This window comes from Trichoderma harzianum (assembly GCF_003025095.1).
Source record: "Trichoderma harzianum CBS 226.95 unplaced genomic scaffold M431scaffold_2, whole genome shotgun sequence".
NCBI classification, from domain to species: Eukaryota; Fungi; Ascomycota; class Sordariomycetes; order Hypocreales; family Hypocreaceae; genus Trichoderma; species Trichoderma harzianum.
In genome coordinates this window covers 1,073,875-1,098,053 of record NW_020209250.1, presented here as the reverse complement: position 1 = coordinate 1,098,053, position 24,179 = coordinate 1,073,875, and the positions used below count along the sequence as shown (strand labels likewise).

Below are 24,179 nucleotides of genomic sequence, written 5' to 3'. Positions count from 1 at the left end.
GGAAGTGTGAAAGCGGCCTCTTATCATGGCCTTTTTAATTTAAGGAGATTGCCGTTCAATTTATGCTTCAAAGGCACAACTGCTTTTTTTTCTTTTACAGCTTTCATATCACAGAGTAAGGTTTACAGGATTATAGCGGCTAATCAAGGGGACATTTCAAATCTGATTTCTATCTGATGGGGGCTAATAGTATATAAAAGTACATGTGATGCTGTGCTGTGCGATGCTGCTAGTTGCCTGTGTCTATTAAAAAGGCAAAGGGATATTCAAACATGTCGCTCTCTTATGGCGTTGTAGATGCCGGTGGAAAAAAGCAAAACGTCAGATCTATATCCGTACATGTCGTGGCGTAGCGGTAACAAAGGAGAAGTCGGTGTATGGTTGGTGATGATAAAAGTGTGCAATCAATCTCAGCTTTCGGATACACAAGAACGACCAATTCCATCAAGATGTAGCCAGGCTCTCTCGTCTCCCCTCACAAAACGTCAACAGCCTCACGCAGAAGACGATCGGTTCTTGCCAAAGGACTTTTGCCTCTCGCTGTAGTCCTTGATGATCAAGGAGCAGGTCGTATCGGCGCAGAGCCTCCTCCTCCGCTGCATGGGCAGCTGGTTGGCGAACTCGAGGCCACTGGCGCGCTCAACGGCCTCGACAGGGACCTCGAAATCTGTGATGGGCTTGGCGTTGTCGATGGGGGCGTTGGGCAGGACAAAGGCGCCGATGGCGACGTTGCCGCCGGCGCGGCCGTCCTCGGCGAAGATGACCTTGTAGAAGTGCGTGGGCACGGCGACGGAGGGCGGAGAGCCGATCATCTCGTACTTGACGTACCACTTGTTGTCGATGGGGTCCTTCTTGGGAAGATACAGGGGCCCCGTGACGATGCGCACGGAGGGGTATCTCTGCGTCAGGCGGCGGCAGAAGTCCTCAAAGTGCGCCCAGTAGTCGCGGTTGAAGCCCTCGCCGACCTGGGGGCTCATGTTGGTCAGGTAAAACGTCTCGTCCATGGCAGCCTGCGACCACTTTGCGTCCGCGGCGGGGACCTGGTGGCCCCTGTCGTAGCCGCTGCGGTAGTAGTCCTTGAGCAGGGCGCGGAACTTTGCGGGCACGCCCGTGTCCTCGAGGAACTGGCTGTTCTTGCGGTCGCCGTCCCGCTTGGCCAGGGACTCGGGGGTGATGTGCTCGACGACCCAGTGGGGGTTGCGCATGCGCCGGTCGTAGCTCGAGATGAGGGCGGCGCGGCTGGCGATGTCGGAGACGGGGCCGGGGAAGCCATATTCGAACAGGCCGCCTGGGTTGACGGGCGCAGAGCCCAGGGGCGGCGAGGGAGCTGCTGCGGATCCAAAGATTTGGTTGGCTGGGATTGTAGCGACGGCGGTCGAGGAAGAAGCGATGGCTGTAGAGGACAGTGAAGAAGAAGAAGAAGCGAGTGTGGGTGGCATCTCTGCGGTCTTGTCTTTGCTGGGGCGGAGAGAATAGAGAGCGGCAGTAAGAGCAGCGCCTCCTCCAGCGCTGAGGGCAGCGATGGCGACTGAAGTCTTGATCATGGCGATTATATAGGTAGACCGGCTTATATATATGTACCTATATATATGTATGTGTGAGCAAAAACCAGGCAGCGGAAAGCGAAGAATAGCGGGCGAAACGTACAAGAGAAGCAGAAACGTTTCGAAGCGCAGCGCAGCGACACGTCAGGCGAAAGGGTCAAAGGCCAGCACGGGGCGAGGCCAAGCTGCTCACGGGATTTGCTCGACGGAGGGTTGATCACCGCATGTGCACATGCAAGCTTGGGACCATGGATGTCTCGAAAGAAACGCTGACGTCGCACCCGGCTGAAGGCGCACGAGACCCCTGGACAAGGCTGAAGGGAAGAAAAGAAGCCCGAAAAGAAAAATAGATTAGCGGGCTTCCATCCAGACGGGGCTCCACGCCTGAGACTTAGCGCCTTGTGAAAGCCTTCAGGGTCCAGGTTCAAAGTAGCGCTATGTCGCTTTAGGCTCCCTCAGGCGGTCGCTTTTTTGCCTTCCAGGGGCTGCAACATGCTGATTGATTTGATGGCATTATGTCAAGTAGCATAAGCCAGGGGGGAAAGTGCGTTTCTGCTTCTCTCTACCGAGCAGTAGTACCGACCTGTACTTTACTTTACTTTTTTTTTTCCTTGCTGCTTTTTCCATTTCATCTCCTTCAAGCGTGTTTTTTTGGTTCCTTCTTCATGGTCTGGGAACCGTCTCTAGACTCCCCTCCACGCCTCTCCGAGATCCGTCACCCTCATACCCTCTGCGTCTGATAGCCCACCGCCAGTCTCCCGCTGAGAGAGAGGGAGGCCAGTGGAAGCAGCTTACAGGTGCTGGTCCCCGCGTGACTGGACTGGACTGGACTTGGACTGGCCCTTTTAGACTCGCTGATCCAACCGCTCGGCGCAGCAGTCTAGCTCAACTCGCAAGCTGTGACTCGGCCACTGTGGCCGCTACAGCTGCTACGCTACAGCGCCGGTGGCACGCTGAGCCCGGCTAGGCTCTAGGGGACCGAGACACTAGAACCCCTATAACGACACGGACGAAGCGACGATAGGTATCGATCACCTCAGCGCCGGTATCATGCAGTACCCCCATGCCGGCAGCCTCCCCAACGGCAACGGCTTCTCGTCAGCGCCAAACTACTCGGCCACCAAGCACAAGGCCATTGAAGATGCTCGTGCCGCCCAAGCCATCGTGGTGCGCGAGTGCGCCGAGGCCGGCCGGGAGGTGCCGCCCTACAAGCTGCTGGAGCTCATCGGCAAGGGCAGCTTCGGGCGCGTGTACAAGGCCGTGGGCACCAAGACGAGCCAGCTGGTGGCCGTCAAGGTCATCAGCATCGAGGAGGGCGACGGCATCCAGCCGGGCGCGGCCGATACGTTTGGCGACATCATCAAGGAGGTCAACACGCTCAAGCTGCTGAGCAACAGCGGCGCCCGCAACGTCAACGCCGTCGTCGACACCCAGCTGGTGGGCCAGGCAGTGTGGATGGTGACCGAGTACTGCGCTGGTGGCAGCGTCGCGTCCCTGATGCGGCCCACGAGCGGCCTGGCAGAGCGCTGGATCATCCCGATTCTTCGTGAAGTGGCTGAGGCGCTGTTCTGGGTGCACAAGCAGGGCATTATCCATCGCGACATCAAGTGCGCCAACGTGCTCGTCACCGATGCGGGCAACGTGCAGCTGTGCGACTTTGGTGTCGCCGGCATCATGGAGACCAAGTTCGACAAGCGCAGCACAATCACCGGCACCCTGCACTGGATGGCCCCGGAGCTCTTCGACCCCCATGTCGCCTACGGCATCGAGGTCGACATCTGGGCATTTGGGTCCATGGCCTACGAGATCGCCAACGGCCTGCCGCCAAACGCAACCGCCAGAATCAACATCCAGCAGTTTGGTGCCTACCTTAAGCAGCACCAGCCGCGTCTGCAGGGCAACAAGTTCTCCGATAACCTCAAGAACCTCATCGCCTTCTGTCTGGTTGAGGACCCCAAGCGACGGCCGCCCATAGAGGAAATCCAACGGCACCCCTACATCTTCAACACGCAGGACAGATATCCAACCGTCTCTCTTTCCAAGCTGGTGGCCGATTATAAGCACTGGGAGTCTCAGGGTGGCAGCAGGCAGTCTCTCTTCTCGGCTGGTGGTGCGCAGGGACCGCGCAGGGACCGATCTCCAGTCCGCCAGAGCGGCTGGGACTTTGGGAATTTCGACGAGGTGGACGAGCTCATGTTCCAAAACACGGCCAAGCCGCGTGCCGCTCCCGAGTACTACCCCAGCGTTGCCTCGAGCCCCGAGAACACGGCACGGCCAATGCAACGCCGTCGCAGGCGTCCACCTCCAACCATGAAGGAACTCAAGGCGCCACTGGAAAAGGTCTTTGATCCGTATACAATCACCAACTATGGCGACAACTCGCGAGCCTGGTATGGCAGAATACCGATGCCGCCTCCAACTTCAGCTCCACCGCCATCCTCTCAGAAGAAGCCAAAGCCAGAGCCCAAATCAGAACCAGCAGCGCCAGCTCGCGAATCGTTGATCGATCTTGACATGGCGTTTGACGACACCCCGGGGACAATTAACCTCGATGAGGAGACAATCAAGCCAGCCACACGGCCCATCTCGATTGACTTGAGCGGATCTGTTGACGAGCGGCGCAAGACTCAAGATTGGGACTTTCCAGCCAAACGCGCCACTCAGGAATGGTCATTTCCTACTTCAGACAAGCGGGACACGCAGGAGTGGTCGTTTCCTTCCAACAAGCGCGAGACCCAAGAATGGAAATTTCCAACCTCAGAGAAACGAAAGACACAGGAATGGAGCTTTCCTTCAGAGGACAAGCGAAGTACGCAGGAGTGGACGTTTCCCACGGCCAAACGCGATACCCAGGAGTGGACTTTTCCCGCCATGACGCCCACATCGGCCACCTTTACGCCCAACCCAGACAACTATAGCGATAATGAGGATTACGTTGGTGACGCACACGTATCTCAGCCGCCTTCATTTGACGACATGGGTGCCGCGACGAATCGGGACTCGGCCATGAGTCTTATTGATCTCGATGCCTCCTTGGCAGATGATGGAGGGTACAGTGCCCCTGGTTCGTTTGTGCCTAGCTCGCATATACGATCGTCCGACTCGGTTCACGGATCACTATCATTTGACTTGGAACTTGAAGCCGAGGCAGAAACGAACACAAGAGAGCCCTCTTTATACATAGACGATGACATGGAGTCTGTCCCTTCCCTCACACGGCAATTGAGCGACCTGCAGAGCACGCCTACGACTCCCGACGAAAGGCCAAATATGGCATGGGAATCATCTGGTCTGGGAATCATGACGAGTGCTCGGAACTCCATGATGCTTTCCCTTCCGCCCCTTCCCAATGCCCCCTCGCCAAATGTTCTTCAAGGCTTGGGATCACAAGAAGATTTGAAGAACGAACTATATCACATGATATCAAGCATGAGAGAACACCTTCAGTACGCGAATGACTGGCTGAAAACATTTGATACCCCCACACATGAAGAAGACGAGGAAGAGCACCACGAGGAAGAGGAGGAGGAAGAGGAAGAAGACGCATAGCAAGCAAGCATAGCATAGCATTTGCACTTTTTTGAGACCTTTCTATTTTTGCATAATCATCGACTACGTCTTTTATTTACAGCTGTCCGCACATCACACAGCTCATCCAAATCGCCATACATTTATACATATACACAGCAACATCATCATCATTTACATACTATATACCCCCCTGCGCGCTAGTCGAAGAGAAGAGTGAGAGAGAAAGAGAAGGTGAAAGGAAGGAAACAAGGAAAGAAAGAAAAGAAGTTAATTGGATTTGTAATATTGCACCGCTATTTTTGTTTTTGTTATTATTTTTTCCGTCGATGACCACAACGTAACGTTGTATGATACACATGAATGATATTAGTTTTGGTTTTCTTCTTTTCTTGGAGGTATACAACGCTTTGTTTTATTTATTCTATTTGATTGGCTTTCTCCGAGTCTTTTTGGACATTGATATTTGGTTTGCTATATTGGGGGCTTGAAACTACATAAAGGAATACAGCCATAGCAGCAGATACTAAAAATATCCAATAACAATAGTAGCAGACACTAGAATAAAGTATCAATAACAGCAGAGACTACCTAGAAGTAGTGATAATGGTAGATACTTCAAGAGCTGGGTATCTAAACAGCGGTATTTGTTGTCTACACTTGAGCATATCATCTGTATTCACCCGTGTCATTGGCCACTGGAATCTAAAATGCCAATATCCATCGTAACATAGCTTAATTCTACCCAGAAGAAAAAAACGTGGTTCATTAATCCCCTCTATGGTGCAACGTCTTAACTCCATTATCCATTGGCTTCACAAGCCATTAAATGCACCAGGAAGAGGAAAAGTCTCCACGTAAAATCAAGCAACGGGGTACTGTATAAATTTCACAATTAATAAAAAATGGTTTCGCCTAAAAAGAGAATGCTGAGTCTCATAAAATAACTCATGACCCAACGCCTCTTGACCTCCTCGGTTTCTCAAATCGAATCGTCACTGAGCCACGACTCATGAGTCCGGTGGCCCACTTCCTCTCGTTCCCATCACAAATACCCTCCATCTCTTTTTAAACGTATTGGGACAGCCACCTGATACCATCGCCGTAACCCTGTCGCATAACCACAGAGCACATGAAGAGCTCGATAGGTCGGATACCCTCCAGCTGCATCCGGCCCTTTCCAGTCGTCTGGTACAGGCCCAGTTGGTGTCTCAGCTCGTCCTCGGAAACGGCATCGGGGTGGTCGATCTTGTTGCCCAGGATCACAAAGGGAACCTTGGAAAGCTCCTCCATAGCCAAAAGGGCGTCGAGCTCGGCCTTGGCCTCGGGGAATCGCTCGTGGTCCTTGGCGTCGACAAGGAAGACGACACCGTTGACATCGGGGAAGTAATCTCTCCAGATACGACGGGCTAGTAGGTAGGCAGTATGGTAAGCATACACGTGAGATCGGGGGAGGCTCCCAATGGTGGGGCTGAGATTTCAAGGGAGACAAAACTAAACAATCAAAAGTCAAATAATAGACATACCTTGCTGGTGACCGCCCAAATCGAAAGTGTTGAATCGAACGTTGCCAATGGCGAGTTCCTCAGAAGCTACAGGTGTGTCAGGACGATCCAGGCCATCATGCATGCAAACCCCGCGGCGGGAGCGGAAAACTTACTAGGGTGGAGAGTAGGTTGCAGGATAGCAACTCGGTCGTTCTATAAGAAACCCCGACATCACGTTAGAATATCGTATCCCTCGCAGCTCGGTCCGTATTCTATATCGTCGGAATCGGCCAGGTGCGCAACAGCCCATCCGCCGCAGGAGCACGTGTGCGTGTTGCGCCATGGCCTCTTCCGCCCCCCGGTCTCTCTTATCGGCGACATACCTTGAGCATGTGAAGCAACGTGGTCTTTCCGGCATTATCGAGACCCAGGAACAGCAGCTTAGCATGTTTGTTGAGCAAGCCCAAAGAGGACAAAACGTCGTAGACTAGAGCGAGAGAGCAAGAAAAAAACGTCAGCCTCTGCACTGTCGTCGTCGCCTTATGCAAGACAGTGCATAGCAAAAAGCGGCGCGATCAAAGGCCAAGGATGGAATACATACACCAGTTAACGATCCACATGGTGGGCGATTGAGTGCGAAGCCAAAAGTATGTTTGTACTTGTTTGGTATCTCAGAGCCTCGATGGGTGGAAGGGGGAAGAAGAGGACAAAAAAAGAACAAGCAAAAGAAGTTGAAGTGTGATGATGTCGATGCAGGCTAGAATGGGATCGGAAAGGACAATCATGTGTTTTACCGCCTGTATGGAAGGCAAGGGACGGGAACACGTGACGTGCCTTGTTGCTCAGGCACCAAACTCTGTGACTTTCGAGATGGTGGCAATTCTGCGCGGGCGAAAAGTATATTTCGTTGGCAAACCGGCTGGGAATACTATCTCCATCACACTAGATATCTTACAAAATATATAATTTTCTAGAATTCATAGATCAAGGTTAAATTTCATGATGATGTGTTCTTTCATAGTCCCTTGCTCAATATAATTCAGCCGTTTCAATAGATTCAACATACGTGGCGTCGATCGATCCAAACTGGGTTCACCTCTACGGATTACGTGGCTCGAGGACATCCCTTTTATCACTCACCGAGCAAAGAGTCACAACATTGTCACCGGAACGAAAATAGTTTAAGAGTTATAATCTTTTCAGATTCAGTATTACTAAGGTATCTAGTAATAATGCCGGCAGCATTCAAGTGTCTGCCTCCAACGCCAGCTGAGAACCCGCATCCCAATGCGTCTCATGGTTGTATCCAAAAAGCAGACAAAAAAGCCTTCCCGCCCTGTGTCCATTGTTGTACTGTCTTCAGTTTGCTTGCTTTCCGCTGATATAGGGAAATGACAAGATGATCAAGTATAAATATCGTTATGTACAGGAGCCGCCCGTCAAAAGAGGCAAGTCTCCGAGAAAAGTCATGTAATTATATAAAATAGAAAAGTCGTAAAAATCGTGAAAAAGAAAAAGGTGACAAAAGAAAGAAGATTGGACACTGGTCTAATAGGAGGGGACTGTGGAACCCATTGCCTATTGAATGCTCAACTCTTCTCCGATGCGTCTCATCAGAAAGTAAAAACTTTTTCTCCTCTAGCACGAGAGAACGTAGTTGCCCGGGTCCTTCTTACCCGCCATGAGCAACCCAAGTTCTCGCATGCGTTCGGCGCCGAGGCCAGGAAGCGGCTTGCGCTCAGGGATCTGCCCACGTCGGGCGCGATCGCAGTACTTCTGGAAGAACTTTTCCTTGCGGCGCAAGCGCTTCTTCTCAAGGCCCTTGACGATGTCAATGGCACTGCGAATGTGTGCATCAGTGTCAGAGGAGGTTTTTGAGCCCTTGGGCTGCTTCTGATGGCGGAAGATGGCTGCAGGTCTAGGCAGGGACTTGGTCTGGGTAAGACCGGGGCGGCCAGCCAGTTGAAACTTGGTGTGCGCACCCTGTCGGGGAGTCTGGATGGGAGTGGCAATGGCCACAGCCTTGGGAGCCGGCGAACGGGCTCGACGAGGCGACTGGCGGTCAAAAAGAGGCTTGGGGGATCGAGCGCGAGGCTTGGGGGCGGGAGAGCCGCGTCGCTTAGGAGGGGGAGAACGGAATCGTCGGGGAGACGGGTTGGCGTTCTTTCGCCTCCTGCGAGCACGGTCTGTCTCCATATCGAGATCCTCCATGGCGCCGTGGATCCAAGGATGCTCGTCGCTGTCAGCAGCAGCCACATAGACATCCTCATCGTCCTCCTCGTCAAGGTCCGAAGCCGGGAAGCTAGGGTCAATGTCTTGAGGGATGATGCGCAGCTTCTCGTTTCTACGAGCAGCGAGGCATGAGAGGTAGGCGTCTTCGACGGGTCGATCCTCGTCCAGAGTGCCGCACACGAAGTCGGTGCTGTCTGGCAAGTCCGGAGCCTCGACTTGAGGTCCGATGGGGCGAGCCTTGATGGATCGACGAGGGCTGCGTCTGGTGCCAATGGAAGAATCCGATTGCTCAGTCAACGAGAGTCGACGAGCCAAGCGGGGAGTGACCTGGCGTGGGACAGATGGGGCACGGCCCGGCGTCCACAAGACCATGTTTTCGTCCTCGTCATCTTCCTCATCGGAATCAGCGAAGCCGGTTTCCTCGTCAGTGTGGTAACCGTCGGAGCCGTCGTCCAGTTCATCATCATCCTCGTCATCTCCTTCGTCCTCATCCTCATCTTCCATATCCAAGACATCAAGCTCATCATCTTCATCATCCTCGTCTTCGTCATCATCTTCATCTTCATCATCCATAGCAGTCTCGGCCTCATCTTCCTCTCGTTCCTCCTGCTCAGCCTCCTCTTCAGCTTCAGCTCCTAGACGGCGAAACAGGTTCTCCTTGACCAGGGTATCCGAAATAGTAAGCTTGGTCTGAGTGGAGTCCTCTTGTCGGATCCAGTCATCCTCGCGAGCCATGCCACTGGCGAACTCGTGGAACTGAGATGCGTCCCTGATGAGCTCCGTTGATGAAGCACGAAGGAATCGAGGTCGAACAAGCGAGGCCTTGGCAGACTCCTGCTGAGCAGGGACGATTCGGGGAGAGATGGGGACGGGAAGAGTCATACTCCGCTTAGGAGTGGAGGGCTCGTAGGGCTTGGGGGAGGTCTTCTGTGCAGAAGACGGACGAGCTGTGCAGGCAAACTTGATGCAGCGCTTTGGCTGTTCCTGTGCCAGTGGGGTCTTGAGCGTAGGGGGAGAGGCAGCTGGCGGAGCGGCAACAGGAACGGCTTGTGGCTGAGCCTGGGGCTTGGCAGCACAGGCAAACTGAATGCATCGCCTTCGAGGAGCTTCTGGGGCACGAGGAGCTTCTTGGACGGGCTCCTCTACTTTCTTGGCACCGAAGAAGCTGGCTAGGAAGCCAGTAGCGCCATGGCGAAGACGAAGCGATGAGAGGTCCGGAAGAGGTGGGCTGGGAGTATTGGTTCGGGAAGGGCTGGTGAGACCAGTATCGCTGGTCAAATCAGCGGTAGAAGCAATACTAGCATTGCTGACCATGGAACGGCGGCGCTGGCTGTAGGTCTTGGAAGGGTGAAAGATGTGGCCGTCCTCCTCATCAGACTGGCCCAAGATGGCCTGGGTGAGTAGCGAGGATGCGACCTGTTGTGGGCGGACCGGCGCTCGCTGGAAAGGCAGAGGCTTGGGCGTGGGCATGTACAGCCTGAGTTCTGGGGGTTCGTCAAGGTCCTCGACAAGATCTGAACCTTGTATCGCCCACTCGGGGGCTTGTGACGTTGAAGGAAGAGTTGCCATGATCGATATGGTAGGCATTAGGACTTCTGAGGTGGCGGTTGTGGTGAGTGAATTTCAAGCAGGCGGTTGATTTAGTGTCCGGGTCGAGAAAAAAGTGAGGTCCAGGGATAGCAACAAAGAGGTCGTTTCAACGTTCCGATACTGCTTTAAAGCAGGACAAGGAAGTAATCGACAAGAGAGTTTTGAGGGTGGTTCAACTCGAGAGGGGTTAGAGGATTGTGTCGTAGTAGGGCGAAGCGTGTAAGCCGACACGAGGCTTGCAGCCGGGGCGAGAACAATGTCTCGTAACAAAAATGTGTCCCTGAGGACGACGATGCTATAACATCAAAACCAACATGATCAATACCAAAGAGTCGGAAGCAAAGGTAGTGGATGTGAAAAGGACTAAGAAGCCTTTTTGGGGCCCGCGCGTGTGGTATAAGTGTGTTTGAGGCGGGCGGAAGGCCAGTCCACTTTAAGCAGCGCAGTGTGGTGATCCGGGGGGGGCAGACTCGCAGTCGAATCAACGCAAAGCAACGACAAAAAAGGGTCTTGCAGTAACGGGTGTGCGGTTATAGCAATAGAGGAGCCCTTCTTGGCAGATTCCGGATGACGTCCGTCCAGATGTGGCGTGGCGGACCTGACACGACAGAAGCCGGGAGGTCGGTAGGGGTGTGACGAGGCGTGGACGTAGACGCCGATGCAGGGATCTGCGATGTCTGGGAGATGGATTGATTTGGATTTGGATTTTGGATTTTGGATTCGGACAAGACAAGGCGAGACAGACGTCTGAGACAGCTGCCCGTGCTCGAATCCGCGTGCTTGGCGCAATCCTTTGTGTCTCAACGACGCCGAGAGAGTTGAGGAGAACAGCGAGAAAAGACCAGACGCCGCCACGCAACACAGTGGAAGAGCAGAAGAGGGAAGAAAAAAAACAGGCCGACGGCAGAACGACTGGAGAACCTGAAAACTGGTGAGGGATAATAGCTGATCTGCCGCCACTGCAGACTAGCACAAAAGCATCCATCCACCCTTCATTCTCGTACGGAGTACAAAATGCAAAAAACGGGGTCTTGGGGGATGGAGAGAAAGCCCCAGAATAATGGAAGCCCGTACAGTGCGAGGCTGATCACTGCACGTGCCTGACCATCCGGTTTTAGCGTCTCGTGCCGCTCAGGAGCGCATCATTTCGGACTGCAGATGAGCAATGGCGCCTTGGGGGGCACAGTGTGCACAGTGTGCGGGCGCCGCAAGCTGGGACGGGCACGAGCACGGTGGGATGCACCGTCACAAGCACAAGCACAAGCACAAAAAGCACCTGAGCAGCAACACAGTTGACAAGTTACAGAACCGTGTGGGGGCAGAAGGGGGTGCACGCAAGACTTTAGGGGGGTTCGCAAATTGCCCAGGAAGAGGAGCCACTGAGTGAGTGGTTTTCCTTGGCGCTGGGCCGGTTTGATTTTCGCAGCGGCCAGTGTGTTCTCTCTCTCTGCTCCAGGCGCTCTTTTTTTTTTTTCTGGCCCTTCCACTCGCTCTCTTTCGGCATGGCGTGGCTGAGCGCCGCCTCGATTCGCTGGCTGCAGGGCTCCAGCCGGCGAATGGCCAGCGCTGTTAGTGCCTGTACTGGATTGTACTGTAGCGGACTGGCAGCACCGTTACAGGGCCTGCGCGCCAGCCATACAGCTGTGCTGCCAACGCCGTGCGGGTCACAGCACTGGAGCAGTCATGAAATTTCTCAAGCCCGCGCTGGACGCAGAAAATTGGCGAGCAGCGATCGGCCGGCCGAAGCCAGCCAACTTAACCCCAGCCGCTAGCCACAAAGAAGCCCGCTGTCGTCATGGTGCGGCCAAACGGGCTCGATTTTGCCTGGGCGAACGCATGGCGCATCGAGAGCTGCAATAGGGCAGCCGAAGGGAGGGTGAGCTGATGATTGCTTGCCATCCACCAGAAGCTCGCATCCCATCCATCTTCCATGGAGAAAGAGGCAAACCCGCCAGTTGATCAATCAATTCAGCAGTCAATCAGTCGAATAGACGGAGATGGAGGGAGGGGCCAAAGGGGAAAGACAGGCGATTGCTAATATTAACACTGTACCTGCACGGTACCATCCATCCTCAATCAATGCTACCACTTACAGCATCAAATCACCTTTGGTTGTTCAGACAGGCGAAACAAACAACAAGGGGAGGCGAGCGTTTCCTCTCCATGTGCCGCTCGCTTCCCCGCTCGCATCTGCATTTCAGCACACAGCTGCCAGTGTGAAAGCGTCGATGCCCTTGTCAGGGGTGCGCGCACAGGCTGCGCGAGAGCAAAAGGAGCAGGCAGCTTTCCCATGGAGATCTCAGCTTCGCATGACTAGCACCATGTGTATCGATGTTGCAATCACGCTACTCCGTCTTTCTTGTCCATATTTGCTCCGTAGCGGCTCCCGACCACCGGCGGTACATGTTCCCGTACATGCAGCCTGTGATATTTGCTCCGTACCTTGCAAATTTCCGCTTGCCTCGTCCTTGGGGCTGGACGTCCAAATGTCTCACAGATTGTCGCTTAACTGTCCAGCCGCCCTGGCTCTGCGCTATTCGTGTTAAGCATATATCGTACAAGACATGTTTCTCTCTCGTCCCAGCAGAAATGTCCTAGACAAAATGGATACGAGGATACGAGACCATGCCGTGCGTGCGTACTGTGCTGTACCGCAAAATGCGAACTTGCAGCAGATGCTCCCCATCCCCAATTCCAATTCGGGTACCTGAGGCCATGTACTCGAACGGAGTAGTACAGGTAGTACCTGACTCTCGTGAGCACTCCCTCATGTGCGTACATCAAAGCACGAGTAAGGGATGTTCGCCATCTTGCTGGTATATCCGTACCAAGAGCGGCAAGCGAGGATTGACCCAGCCGTCAAATCTTACCGCTAAACAGATCCTCCTTGGCAAATCTAAATGTCTGATTACATGGGTAGCACAGGAATAGAAACAAAGAAAAAGGGAGCCTCAGGCGCCGGAATTTGGAAACAGCCTCAAACTTGCCATCATGTGAGGCTCAGCAAGCACCCAGAAGTCGAGTCACCCGGCGCCAAGCAACGAATGGCATTGGATGCATTACTTGCACTCGTAGCAAGCCGTAAGATTGTTTTTATGCAGCTGTTTAGTGCATCATGATGACGGGAGACGAACCCACTAGGCTCCCCAATTCCATCCTATCCCAATCCCGTCCTATTCTTAGGCCGAGGGCAGGCAAGGGCCTTGTTTTCTGGCAAGATATTGCCTCATAGTAAAAAAGCGCCAACATGAACCCTTAGCGCGCCGCTCCCAGGGTCATTTGGCGCGTGAGCTGGGGGTGCTTGTTCTCATGCCCGGAGCAAAGCTGTGCTGCTGTGCGCCATCCCATCACAGAGGATCACTCCAAGCGAGAGAGCTGGCTCCGCTCACAAGGCAGAGGAAGGCCTTGGGTCCAACTCACCGCCCGGTGCAAAATTGGCCGTGCTGGTACTGTAAGATCAGCCCGTTTTAGCATTTCGAACGCTGATGGAACAACAGAAGCGTGAGAATGATTGAGCAACAAGGATGATGCTCATTGCCCTCAGGGGAGCCGTCAGCAGGCGAGGCTCACTTCCGCGCCTAGAATAACAGCTCTGCGCCATCATATAACCAGATCCGGGAGCCTTGGTAGCAATGGTCTAGGTCATGATGCATACTTTGTAGGTAATGCAACTGCGTGATCAGAGGTTCAAGTCGCATTGCTGACTGAATTGACCAATGGGTGGCAGGCTTTGGTATCTTGATAGGTGCTGGCAGAAAAAACCAATCAAGCCCAGCATTTCGTTTCGGCTGCTACCAACGGCAGCACATTAATCAGGAGATGCATGTGTGAGCATGAATGCATCTCGCTTCACTGTAAGGCGTATGTACGAGTACTGTGAGGGACCCTCGCCTCGGGCCACAACCGAGTGAAAGCCGTGCCAGCCTGCAGCTCCCACGGTAGCTTCGATTTGCTCGGCACAGGCGCGTTCTCCGCAACACCAGTAATATTTCGCCTTCCTGTGTCCTTCTCGTCTTCAAATCGCACTGTCTCAGTACTCGGTGCCTGGGCGGCCCGTATCTCACATAGCGCCATTTCCGAGGTCCCTCCACAGTCCGTCTTGATCGCATCGTGCCGTTGAAGCGAAAGCGCGAAAACGCCACTATCCAACGGCCGCATTCGGAGGGATGTGGCAAGCTCCAGTGCGCAAAAGCTGCTGTGAGGTCTTCTTGGTCTCCCACACAGAGTGGCACACAGTCGAGTCCAGACCTCTGTAGACGCGATTCACTAGCTCCAATTCCGCACCATCCTGTAAGAGCTGTACTGTAACAGAGAAGAAATTGATGGGTCTGTTTTTTTTCTTTCGTTTTTTCTCTTTGTTAGTTCCCTCTTAGCCGTTGGAGCCGCAGATTTCATCGCCATCTCGCAATGGCTCGGCCTTGCCGGTGTTTGCCCGGCATCTTAACAGATCCAGCCTTTTGGGCGTGGGAAGACCGATGCTCCGTCCTCCAGCCGGATTGATCAAAAATCAAGCTCCGTACTCCGTTGATTCCGTTCTCCACGGAGCCGAGGCTGCTGAGCGAGTCACCCCTTTACACGCATTTCCTCGCTCCACCCAAAACTCTCTGTTTCGTTCCCCCCCCCCCCGGAAATCCCGCTTGCACAAACAAAGGTAGGAAGACAGGCTGGCTCGGCTGGGTTAGTGCTGTAATAAGCCGACGTGCATGAGGCCCTATGTCGATATTGCATGCACGAGCTGCTCCTTACCCCAAACATACAAGTAAAGGGGACGCTTGGGATTCGCCAACGGCTTGTCATCGCGTGGCGCGGTCGTTATTTGACATGTAGCGCAAGCTGGACCTCGCACAAGGCGATCACAGCAAGCTGCGCCATGACGCCTAGCGTCTGTCAAACAATGGCAAAAGAAAGAATTCGAGTACTCCGTATGTAGTATTTGAAAAGAGGCAACGGCCGCCATGACTCTAGAAGCGGTCGATCAGGTTACTGGAATGCGACCCCCCCTTATCAATGGCCATCCATGTTGCAGACAGTTGGCCGCATGCAAATCGCAAGTGACACAGCAAATGGAACCACGTTGCCTTCGCGTATCATGCTCCGGGCCCCATGCCGAGCAGCGCAGCCAAACCTCATCACTCGGCTGCATGCAGTAATCTCTCAGCCAGAGCTGCAAGTTGGGCATTGCATGCACAAAGTATGTATGCCGGACACAGGGAGAGACATGGATGCCATCCAGGGCGCAGTCGGTACGAGTACTCCGTGCAGTAGATTCGATTCCGCTCGGCGCCTCCAGAACATGTCGACATGACGAAAAAAGGAAATAAACAGGACAGAACACAAACTACCGTCGGAGCCGGCGCATGCAGCTGATCCCTTCCGAGAGCTGCAATCCGCCGCCACATCCGCCCTTAACACATTCAGATCGGCAGGAGGGCTTGAATAGAAGCCGTTGTGTGGTTCCGAAAGTGGACAAGTTCGTCATACATACAACAACTTACAAAGAAAGCAGCAGACATCGGAGTGACAAACCCAAAGCATGCGAGCCCAACTGTTGCCACAAGATATCCAATGCGAACCGCAGAGAGACAGCGCGGGGGTGGGAGAGAAGGGCTCGCATCTTCGTCAGCGGTCATCGGGTCAGCAGCCATTGGGAGCCAGCTCTACGCCAGAATAGGTGTCGAGCCCGACACGACCAAGAGCTCCATGATACCACGTCGCTTTGCGCGGTTCACCCCTCATAATCTTCAATTTCTCTCAAAACGACGAGTCGACCCAGTGCGCTAATGTGGTTCGAAAACCCCACGGACGGTTCAATGGATAGGATGGGCTGCAACACACAAACCCCGCATCGTTTCGACGTGCTTTTCTGCTTGCTCGATACGGCCACGAATTAAAGGGTCTGTCTAGCTGGACTGGACCAAGGGATGCGCATCCTGAGTGAGAATGCGCAATGCGGCACGCAGCCCATCGAGAGCCAAACACAGCCCGTCGTTCTGGGAGGCTGTGGGAAATGATGCCACCTTGTTGGCAGTTCGGCCGCATTGCCCGTGCATGCTGCACAAGTTAGCACACACCTTACATGCGAGGCCTTCCCAAAGCGTCGCCGTACCTTGATCCAACGACGTCGCGATATATTGCCATGCACATGCTACTGGCATCTGGACGCAGGTAAGGACCCTTCGCAAAAAAGAGACGGCCAATCGACAGCCTTTCAGCTACGGGCGGTTGGAGCAAGGGCTTCTCGCCTCATTCGTTCAACAAGACAAGCCACGGACATACGGGATGTGGATGGCGGGTTAACGTCGGCCTCAAGAGAGATGCCTTTTAGCCTCAGGCATCAGAGCCTCATTTCCTGCTGCCTGTACTCGCAGTCTTGGCCTGCCGTTTGGCGGTGAGAGTCAGGGCCGCTGAGCCAATGGCATCGCGCATGTATGGACTGACCGTCAACAGCCCTTTTCGGCCACGAGACTCCGTACATAATGATGCGCTGCGGAATATGAGCTCCGTCATATTCCGTGGTACCAGAATTACTCGCCCACGCTGCTTGTTCGTACTCTTGGGAACAACGGTTGCTCCGTAAGAACAATTGGTCCCCTTTACGGAAGTCCCCTTAATGCACTGCAACGATGCGAGTTTGATACGGTTAATTACCTCTGCTCCGTTCTGGCTCCTACAACCTGGCCTGGGCTTTTTCGTTTACACTGATTATGTAACGTAACTTGGATGCTCACTTTGCAGTAATACGGACATGTCTTGCTGGTAGACAGCTTTAATGCTGAATTCAGGTATTCATGAGACAGAGCTTGTCTCGCACGCCCTCCAAGAGAAAACAAGGTAGGATACTAGCAGCCTGATGTTTGCAGAGAGAGACACATGGCATTCTCAGTCAATTGGCTTATTCTATAAGCTTAAAATAGGACGGCCTGGACTGAGCCATGAACCAGATTCCAAGAGTCATCGTCTCAAGACGTGTAAACACGCAAAATCCATGTTGTCAATTGCTCTTTGGCGATTGGCCAGGACTGCAAATTTGACTGAGACAAGCCAAGAGCAAATTAATCAGTTTGAGCCAGACGCCCACTCTCGATGAAGCTAGATTGACCAAAGCTCCCCAAATACGGCACAATTGCACGACCAAGAGCTCACTCAAGCTTGGAGATTTGACGGCCGAAGCAAAATTAGCGGCCTCGCCTGTTGTCGGGTGTTTTATTGTTTCTTTTACCCAAGGGGGCAGACATAGTAAAACTGAAGTACACAGTGTAGCTGGCCATCGTGCTTCTTTCCTTAGCTCAAGCCACCCGCTAGTTTGGTCCAACCGTGTAAGACTGTGCTTCTTTTTGTTGGAAAATTTTGATCTAAATTTTTTTTTTCCCTCGCGCTTTCGCTAGTAAAACAGTCGCGCCGATGGGGCCACCCACCGAAGGTCAACCGGTCTGCAGCGGTTGAGCGGGCTCTAAGAAGATGGGGTAAAGAAAAAAAAAAAGTTCGTAAGAAAAGAAGGAAAAAAATTGGCGCACTAAGTGTTGGGGTTGGTGACATTTCCTCTTCGGCGAGATTTCTTGAAGATTTTTTTTCTTTCCCTTTTGGTCCATCCTGGAGGTGAGGCTGTTGTACCCCATGCTCGTACTCAGCTCGTCTCCATTTACATACCCGCACAGCTTGGCTCATACCTCGTACCTGTAAGCCCGTATGTATTGGGTTGGAAGATAACACACGAAATCATATTTGTTCTCGTTGCCAAGATCAGTAAAAACTCTCGTATCAATAAAGGGGGCGGCTGGCGGCCCGTATTGAACAACAGAGGAGCGGCCGCACGTGCTGGTTACCTTATAACCATATCAAACTCTACTCTCCATCCGTCTCTCTGAGACATATCCATAGTCTAGATCTCTTGTCTTCGAGTGTTGAGCAATGGCAACTTGACACGAGGACACCCCTTTCTCTTGGCACTTGTGAATCACGCAAATTGACATACCGCGCTGTCGCAAAAGCAGTGGAACATCACGGGTGGCACAACAGGAGATGCTGCATAGCGATAACGGAGTTGAGGGAGAGAGAGTTTTGGCGGGCAAAGTCAAAACTGTAAAGCCACCCGAGAAGCCATTCCACCCCATTCCTGATGGCGAACCACGTTACTTCTGTCTCTTGGGCACAGCTAAAGCCACACAAGATTCCAGGCCTTTTTCAGCTGCTTGTGGCACCCAACTGAATGCCATTCCCGCGTGTTGAATGGCATGGTATAGATTTGGCTGGACCAATCGATTGTGGGAGGCGTTTGTTGAACGAAGTGAGCTGATAACTGAAAGAAATGGCATGAAGCTAAGCCGTGGGCAGAATTACTATCGTCATTCCACATCCCTTTCATGAAGATGGTGTGTTTTCAGTGCCATGGCTGCGTATACTTTCCTCGGAGTTGTTAATTCAGCTGGGTGTAAGTCTTCGCCATCAGATGCTACCGTAACACCTTGACGACAATTACCCCCTAGAAAATTATGTGTTAGACAGCGAGGAAACAGGTGACAAGTAGAACCACAGGATACGTCGCCTCCAGCCCAATCCCCCGAAGCTGTTTGTTGAAATGGGTTCGAGTCTATCAAAGCTGCTGTTGTAGGTTATGGGGTGAGTTTCTTTGTGTGCGAAGGCAAAATTTTGTCAGTTCATCGAGGGAAATGCCAATTAGCTTTACCTGATAATACGGTCATTGGTTTAGTTTCCATGGGCCTCTAGGTGTTTTCGTACCTTCAAAACCTCGTTCGTGTGGTGCAAGTGATGATGCATAGTCACCAAAGTATATGCAGTCTTAAACGCAAACCCTTGCAAACTTCGACTGTAAGCTGTAAGCAGTACGAGGAGCAATCTATTCTCTTCCCCAACGATTGACGCATGAGACCCAATCGAGTCTGACACGAGCATGCAATATTCTCAGTAATTCCATATTTTGACTAAAAAAAAAAAAAAAACCTAACATTAGAAGCGTATCTTAACGATTCATCGACTCCCACGACGATCAAACTCAAAGAGTCCGACTCATCAAACGTGTCAGTTGACTGTCACGTGCCGACACACGTGCTCTGCGGCGGGCGATTTTCCCGCTAGCCGAATTAATGACTGCAGTCCGGCAAAGATTCGTGCCAGCGACTTCAATTGAGCTCACCACAAGCAACGACTCAATCGTCCTCACAGTCACCATGAACTCCCTCCGTGTTGCCCGTGCGGCTCTCCGAGCTCGCCCTACAGCCATGCGAGTGGCCATCCAGCGGAGAGGATATGCCGAGGCCGTCCCCGACAAGGTGAGGATGCTCCGGATCATGAGCCTCAAAGGCTTGCAATTTATATATCGCTGACTGAAATTTCTGTAGATCAAGCTGAGCTTGGCTCTGCCTCACCAGGTATGAATTCTGCACCTCGAAGAATCGACTTTTACCGAATATGCGATCCGATTGGGCTGGTGTGGAGGAAAATGCGACAGTCGACGAATGTTCTCGGTGCTAATTGCCGCAATGCTTTGCAGTCCATCTACAAGTCCCAGGACGTCGTCCAGGTCAACATCCCCGCAGAGTCCGGCGAGATGGGTGTCCTCGCCAACCACGTTCCCTCCATTGAGCAGCTCAAGCCCGGCCTGGTCGAGGTTGTTGAGGAGTCCGGCCCCGCCAAGCAGTTCTTCCGTATGTCATGACCCCTCCGAGTGTGCGACTCCATGGACGACACAAGACTGATAAACGCCTGTATAGTGTCTGGTGGCTTTGCTACTGTCCAGCCCAACTCTGTCCTGAGCATCAACGCCCCCGAGGCTTACCCCCTGGAGGACTTCAGCGCTGAGGCTGTCCGCGCTGGTATTGCCGAGGCTCAGAAGGTTGCCAGCGGCAATGGCAGCGAGCAGGACATCGCTGAGGCCAAGATCGAATTGGAGGTGCGTGAAGCAGTTTATGCTGCGAGCCAACGAAGAAACACTAACATCCCGCTGCCAGATTCTCGAGACCCTTGCCACCCTTGTCAAATAAACGATTATAGAAATATAACCCTTGTACAACTTTTCTACCTGTCTTTAGCGCAGAGTCCAAACAATTGATATCAGTTGTGGTACTGTCACATGAAAGAAAAAGTAGACATCTGCTGCATTCTACAATTCCTGGGAAATGCATTTTGTATCTATGTAGCAGCGGCTCCTAAAATAATGAAACGAAATCACCACTTGCCCATTCCTTCCTCACCGTAGGAGCCCACTTGCCTCTTCGGATTACTTGCCTTGGACACACGAGGCAACTCCCTCTGCTTTGCTCCTGCGTATCTTTCTTCTTTGTTTTTGGGGTCATGTGTTTCCATCTGACTGCTTGTCTTTCTCCCTCTCCCAACGCTTCTTCATAGTCATAATCATACCGATGCATCGTCTTATTTAGACTATACTTTACTTCTTATCCATCAGCTAACATGACATATCCCGAGTTTAGCGACCCCGCCACTCTTCTTAGAGATGCCATATCGTTTGATGGCGTTCCAGACGACCTGGTGCCGTCTGGCTTCGTCGAGTCTCGCATACGGCAGCTCAACACCATATCGAGCAATGATAACTTAGATGTCCAAAATTTGCCATATACAACGAACACGCGCGATGGTGCATATCTTTGCAGCCCAGCCTGTCCGCGGACGCGGGTCGAAGTGTCTGCTTCACCTCCAGTGGGACATTCGTACCCAGGCTTGAGGATCAACGACAACCACAACGATGACAATGGAGTTGCTTGGGAGGTTGCATCGACAAGTGCTCACATGTTTAACGTCAGGCCGAGCTTGAGAGCCTCGAGATCGAGCAATTCATTGGGATTGCAAAGTCCAACCCGAGATCCCAGCCGGTTCCGAAGTCTGTACAGGTCAAACCGGACTGCCAACGAAGTCAATGACACGAGACCAGGCTTCAAACTTTCCAGACGTTCTCACCCGAATCTGCAAGCATCATATTCGAGTATTCGGTCAAGACAGAATGCCCCTGAAAGCTCTAGAAAGGAGCAGCAAGATGTATTGGAAATGTTTGACATGTATGGAGTCTCACGACCAGAGGGTTGGCTGTCAGATGAGAAAGATCGACAGCAGGCATTGGGAATGAAAACTATCCAAGTATGCCATTCCTGTGGTGGGTATCTGCATACCCGAGCGCGATGTGCGAGATGTGGACATGAGTTCTGTTCCAAGTGCAAGACAGAATTGGTGAGTGGTCTGTCTACAAATCTTCTAGGGAGCCGAGAGCACGGGCAAGACCAGCAGAATCTGAATCAAGGGACATGGAACCAAGGGATAGCTCACAGCCGGAGTCTTGCCAATCTATCTGAGCCTGTACTCGACGCAGAGAAAGGTAGGTTACGCAGAGTTATAATTTGGCATAAATAAGCTAATATCCTGGCATAGGTCATCGTCTATCTCATTCGAAGAGCCGTGACTCTATCATGGGATATCCCAGAGAAAGCCAACTAGGACATGCTGAGGCGGAAAGACAAGCACGCCAAAAATTTCGACATGAGCGCCGACATCGCCTGGAGAAATCCTATAGCGAAATGGCCATTTCTGAGCAGTGTTCTGATTGCCCGACTTGCCATGTAAATAGCGACCCTACGAGACACAGCATCTGCTGCGTTGCTCGACATTCTCCCTCAAGAAGGCATGTCATTGACCAGACGAATAAAAGCACCGAAGAAGATACATATAAGATCTCCAAAGATTCCCCTAAAACGGCTGTACAGACTCTGAAAGGGCTTCTCAGCCTGCACACTTTGGATCAAGATACCTTTTGGACTTGTTCAGAAGATCCAGCAACGTCCCAAAGTACCACTCTACCTCACGCGACCCATGGTAACCGGAACACACCAAAACCTATCCCAGAAGGAGCTTCCCATGAAAGCATAGAGTCGGTAGATCTGGAAAGATATCAAAAATCACCACCGGATAAGGCTATTTGGAAAACTCCGACGATTCGTATCTCGCCAGCTGGAGAATACAATGACGTACCGGAGCTTCAGCAAGACGTCAGATATGATGATGGAAACACTGGGGAGCAACAACGCCAAGGGTTATCATATGGGGGCATGGGATCGCCTATTAGAAAGACAAATGATTGGACTCCAAAAACATCAGAAAAGGGGCTCGGATCGCAAGACTCGTTGAGGAAAGCTACCAGCGCAAGCAAGAGTCCCCAACGAAGTATCGAGTCTTCTGATCCTTCAACATGGAAACAACAACTAAGGAAGATCAACGACACACCGACATTGATGAGTAATTCCCCGAGTAAGGAGTATACATTGTTGGCCTCTGGCTCTCAAAGGGATCTCAACCAGTCTACAGCAGAAAGAAACCAGGCAGGAGACGTTATGAAAGAGCCGACGATTCCTCCTGTTACCCCTAGCAGCGAGTCCGAGATTTCCCTGAGTCGCCACGTCTGCGAGTGGCGCTCACGGTATTTGGGGCTTAGTGATGCATTCGATAAGCTCAAAATCGAACTAGATATTGCGCTGGAACACCAAGCGAGCCAAGGCATTGCTGGTGGGGAATTGGGGGGTGCTTCTCATCAGCATCAATACGATGATTATGGAATCGAGGGGTTGACCATTATTGTGCACAGAAGAAGCAAGGAGGATCTGGTCCTCAACACAGATTTGAGAGAAGAAGAACCCGCTCAAGGGGAAGAACAGTAAGCGAAGGCATCTTTGATGGCCAAGGACAAAGAGTGGAGAGCGTATGCTATGTCTAAGATAAAACCATAGGGAAGTATTCATTATGGTCATGAGACGCTATCTGCGTTAGTTTGAGAGTCTAGTGTCTGAATATGAGACAGTCAATAGGTTAGCTAGGTAGCAATGCACTTGAATCACCATATACTTGGCACCAAGAAGAAGTATCGGAACGCCGGAAGGGAATCCGAGCCTTGTGATGGTATGTTTAGGGAAGGCCTACTCCATACATGTGTGTATATTGGAGGTAAGGTGTTCTGACGTTGACAGATCTGGTGACTTTGTCCTACTATTCCCACGCCAAGTCCTACCCTTTGCCATGATTATCAGCTTCACTACGTAGTTACCTCAACGCTGCCTGACATGAGGAGTGTTCCTGTCTATGTACGAGTAGTACGAGTATTTCTTTGCATTGGAGCAACCCTTTTAGGGGGCGAATCTCGTGATGGCTAAATGGTCGATCCGTTAGGCAACTACGGAGTAAAGGGGGGCGTGTATCTACTGCAAAATATTGATTCAAGGCGAGAGTTGCTGTGATGGACTTGTGAGAATAGCAAGAGAGATGGGGAATGGGATGGATTTGACATCTCTGAGTCATTTGGTCCCTGAGGTTCTACTCTCTACGCAGTCTCATGGCTGATATATGATATCCTCACCTGAATTTTGAGGGGAGGGGAAGGGGGGGATCTTGTCCCAACTTGAGTTGATTCACCGCAACATGGACAAGGCTCATCGTCATGGTGTCTGCACGTGCATGTGTCAAAAAGGTTAAAAAAAGAAAGAATAAGAAAAATAAGAAAGATGATGTCAAATCATGTACCTTTGTATTACCCATTGCTGAGTGTCACAAGGCCCTGATAAGAGAGAGGAGAGAGGAGAGAGACGTGGACGGGGGACGGGACGCCCCGTGGACAAGAATCAAGCAAGCCCTCCTCCTCCTCTTCCCCAGCCTCCTTGATTTTTCATCTTCTTCTTCTCTCTCTCTCTCTCTGTCTTGCCCTTGGCATCTGTCTACTCGTACGGTTGGGTGGGCATACACGTTACAGGCAGATGCGGCAGAAAAGGATGATCCTCATGGATCTGCCGCT

At 52.2% G+C, this 24,179-nt stretch overlaps 7 protein-coding genes across 7 annotated transcripts; 2 read left to right on the top strand and 5 right to left on the bottom strand.

The window, feature by feature from the left end:
• Window positions 1–494: 494 nt before the first annotated feature.
• On the bottom strand, window positions 495–1,544 carry M431DRAFT_477998 (hypothetical protein; the record flags this gene model as incomplete). Its single annotated transcript, XM_024915629.1, has 1 exon — window positions 495–1,544. The coding sequence occupies one exon, from the start codon at window positions 1,542–1,544 to the stop codon at window positions 495–497; it is 1,050 nt and encodes a 349-aa protein (XP_024778516.1).
• A 1,050-nt stretch (window positions 1,545–2,594) lies between these two features.
• M431DRAFT_74127 (hypothetical protein) lies at window positions 2,595–5,093 on the top strand (the record flags this gene model as incomplete). Its single annotated transcript, XM_024922196.1, has 2 exons — window positions 2,595–4,249; window positions 4,463–5,093. The coding sequence occupies 2 exons, from the start codon at window positions 2,595–2,597 to the stop codon at window positions 5,091–5,093; spliced, it is 2,286 nt and encodes a 761-aa protein (XP_024778515.1).
• A 691-nt stretch (window positions 5,094–5,784) lies between these two features.
• Window positions 5,785–7,456, bottom strand: M431DRAFT_503795 (hypothetical protein). The gene is made up of 5 exons (XM_024918358.1): window positions 7,161–7,456; window positions 6,943–7,046; window positions 6,733–6,772; window positions 6,599–6,664; window positions 5,785–6,481 (listed from the first exon to the last, which is right to left on the bottom strand). The coding sequence occupies exons 1-5, from the start codon at window positions 7,177–7,179 to the stop codon at window positions 6,141–6,143; spliced, it is 570 nt and encodes a 189-aa protein (XP_024778514.1). The 5' UTR covers window positions 7,180–7,456; the 3' UTR covers window positions 5,785–6,140.
• A 741-nt stretch (window positions 7,457–8,197) lies between these two features.
• Window positions 8,198–10,360, bottom strand: M431DRAFT_74055 (hypothetical protein; the record flags this gene model as incomplete). The annotated part of the gene is made up of 2 exons (XM_024922185.1): window positions 8,198–9,936; window positions 9,991–10,360. The coding sequence occupies 2 exons, from the start codon at window positions 10,358–10,360 to the stop codon at window positions 8,198–8,200; spliced, it is 2,109 nt and encodes a 702-aa protein (XP_024778513.1).
• Window positions 10,361–13,865: 3,505 nt separating this feature from the next.
• Window positions 13,866–14,742, bottom strand: M431DRAFT_287746 (hypothetical protein). Its single transcript, XM_024914067.1, has one exon. The coding sequence runs from the start codon at window positions 14,537–14,539 to the stop codon at window positions 14,231–14,233; it is 309 nt and encodes a 102-aa protein (XP_024778512.1). The 5' UTR covers window positions 14,540–14,742; the 3' UTR covers window positions 13,866–14,230.
• A 2,814-nt stretch (window positions 14,743–17,556) lies between these two features.
• Window positions 17,557–18,290, bottom strand: M431DRAFT_287785 (hypothetical protein). Its single transcript, XM_024914068.1, has one exon. The coding sequence runs from the start codon at window positions 18,044–18,046 to the stop codon at window positions 17,663–17,665; it is 384 nt and encodes a 127-aa protein (XP_024778511.1). The 5' UTR covers window positions 18,047–18,290; the 3' UTR covers window positions 17,557–17,662.
• A 1,276-nt stretch (window positions 18,291–19,566) lies between these two features.
• On the top strand, window positions 19,567–23,055 carry M431DRAFT_477994 (hypothetical protein; the record flags this gene model as incomplete). Its single annotated transcript, XM_024915628.1, has 8 exons — window positions 19,567–19,668; window positions 19,738–19,767; window positions 19,848–20,043; window positions 20,110–20,288; window positions 20,428–20,458; window positions 20,802–21,503; window positions 21,606–21,722; window positions 21,776–23,055. 8 exons carry the CDS (start codon window positions 19,567–19,569, stop codon window positions 23,053–23,055), a joined length of 2,637 nt encoding a protein of 878 aa, XP_024778510.1.
• Window positions 23,056–24,179: the final 1,124 nt, after the last annotated feature.

Excerpts from the sequence above, each read along its gene's own strand:
- M431DRAFT_503795 (XM_024918358.1), bottom strand. Across the intron at positions 6,665-6,732 it reads GCAACCTACTCTCCACCCTA|CTTCTGAGGAACTCGCCATT; the intron begins GTAAGTTTTCCG and ends ACACACCTGTAG. Across the intron at positions 6,482-6,598 it reads TTTGGGCGGTCACCAGCAAG|CCCGTCGTATCTGGAGAGAT; the intron begins GTATGTCTATTA and ends CCTACCTACTAG.
- M431DRAFT_287746 (XM_024914067.1), bottom strand. The coding sequence starts at position 14,539 with ATGCGGCCGTTGGATAGTGGCGTTTTCGCGCTTTCGCTTCAACGGCAC.
- M431DRAFT_287785 (XM_024914068.1), bottom strand. The coding sequence starts at position 18,046 with ATGAGCCAAGCTGTGCGGGTATGTAAATGGAGACGAGCTGAGTACGAG.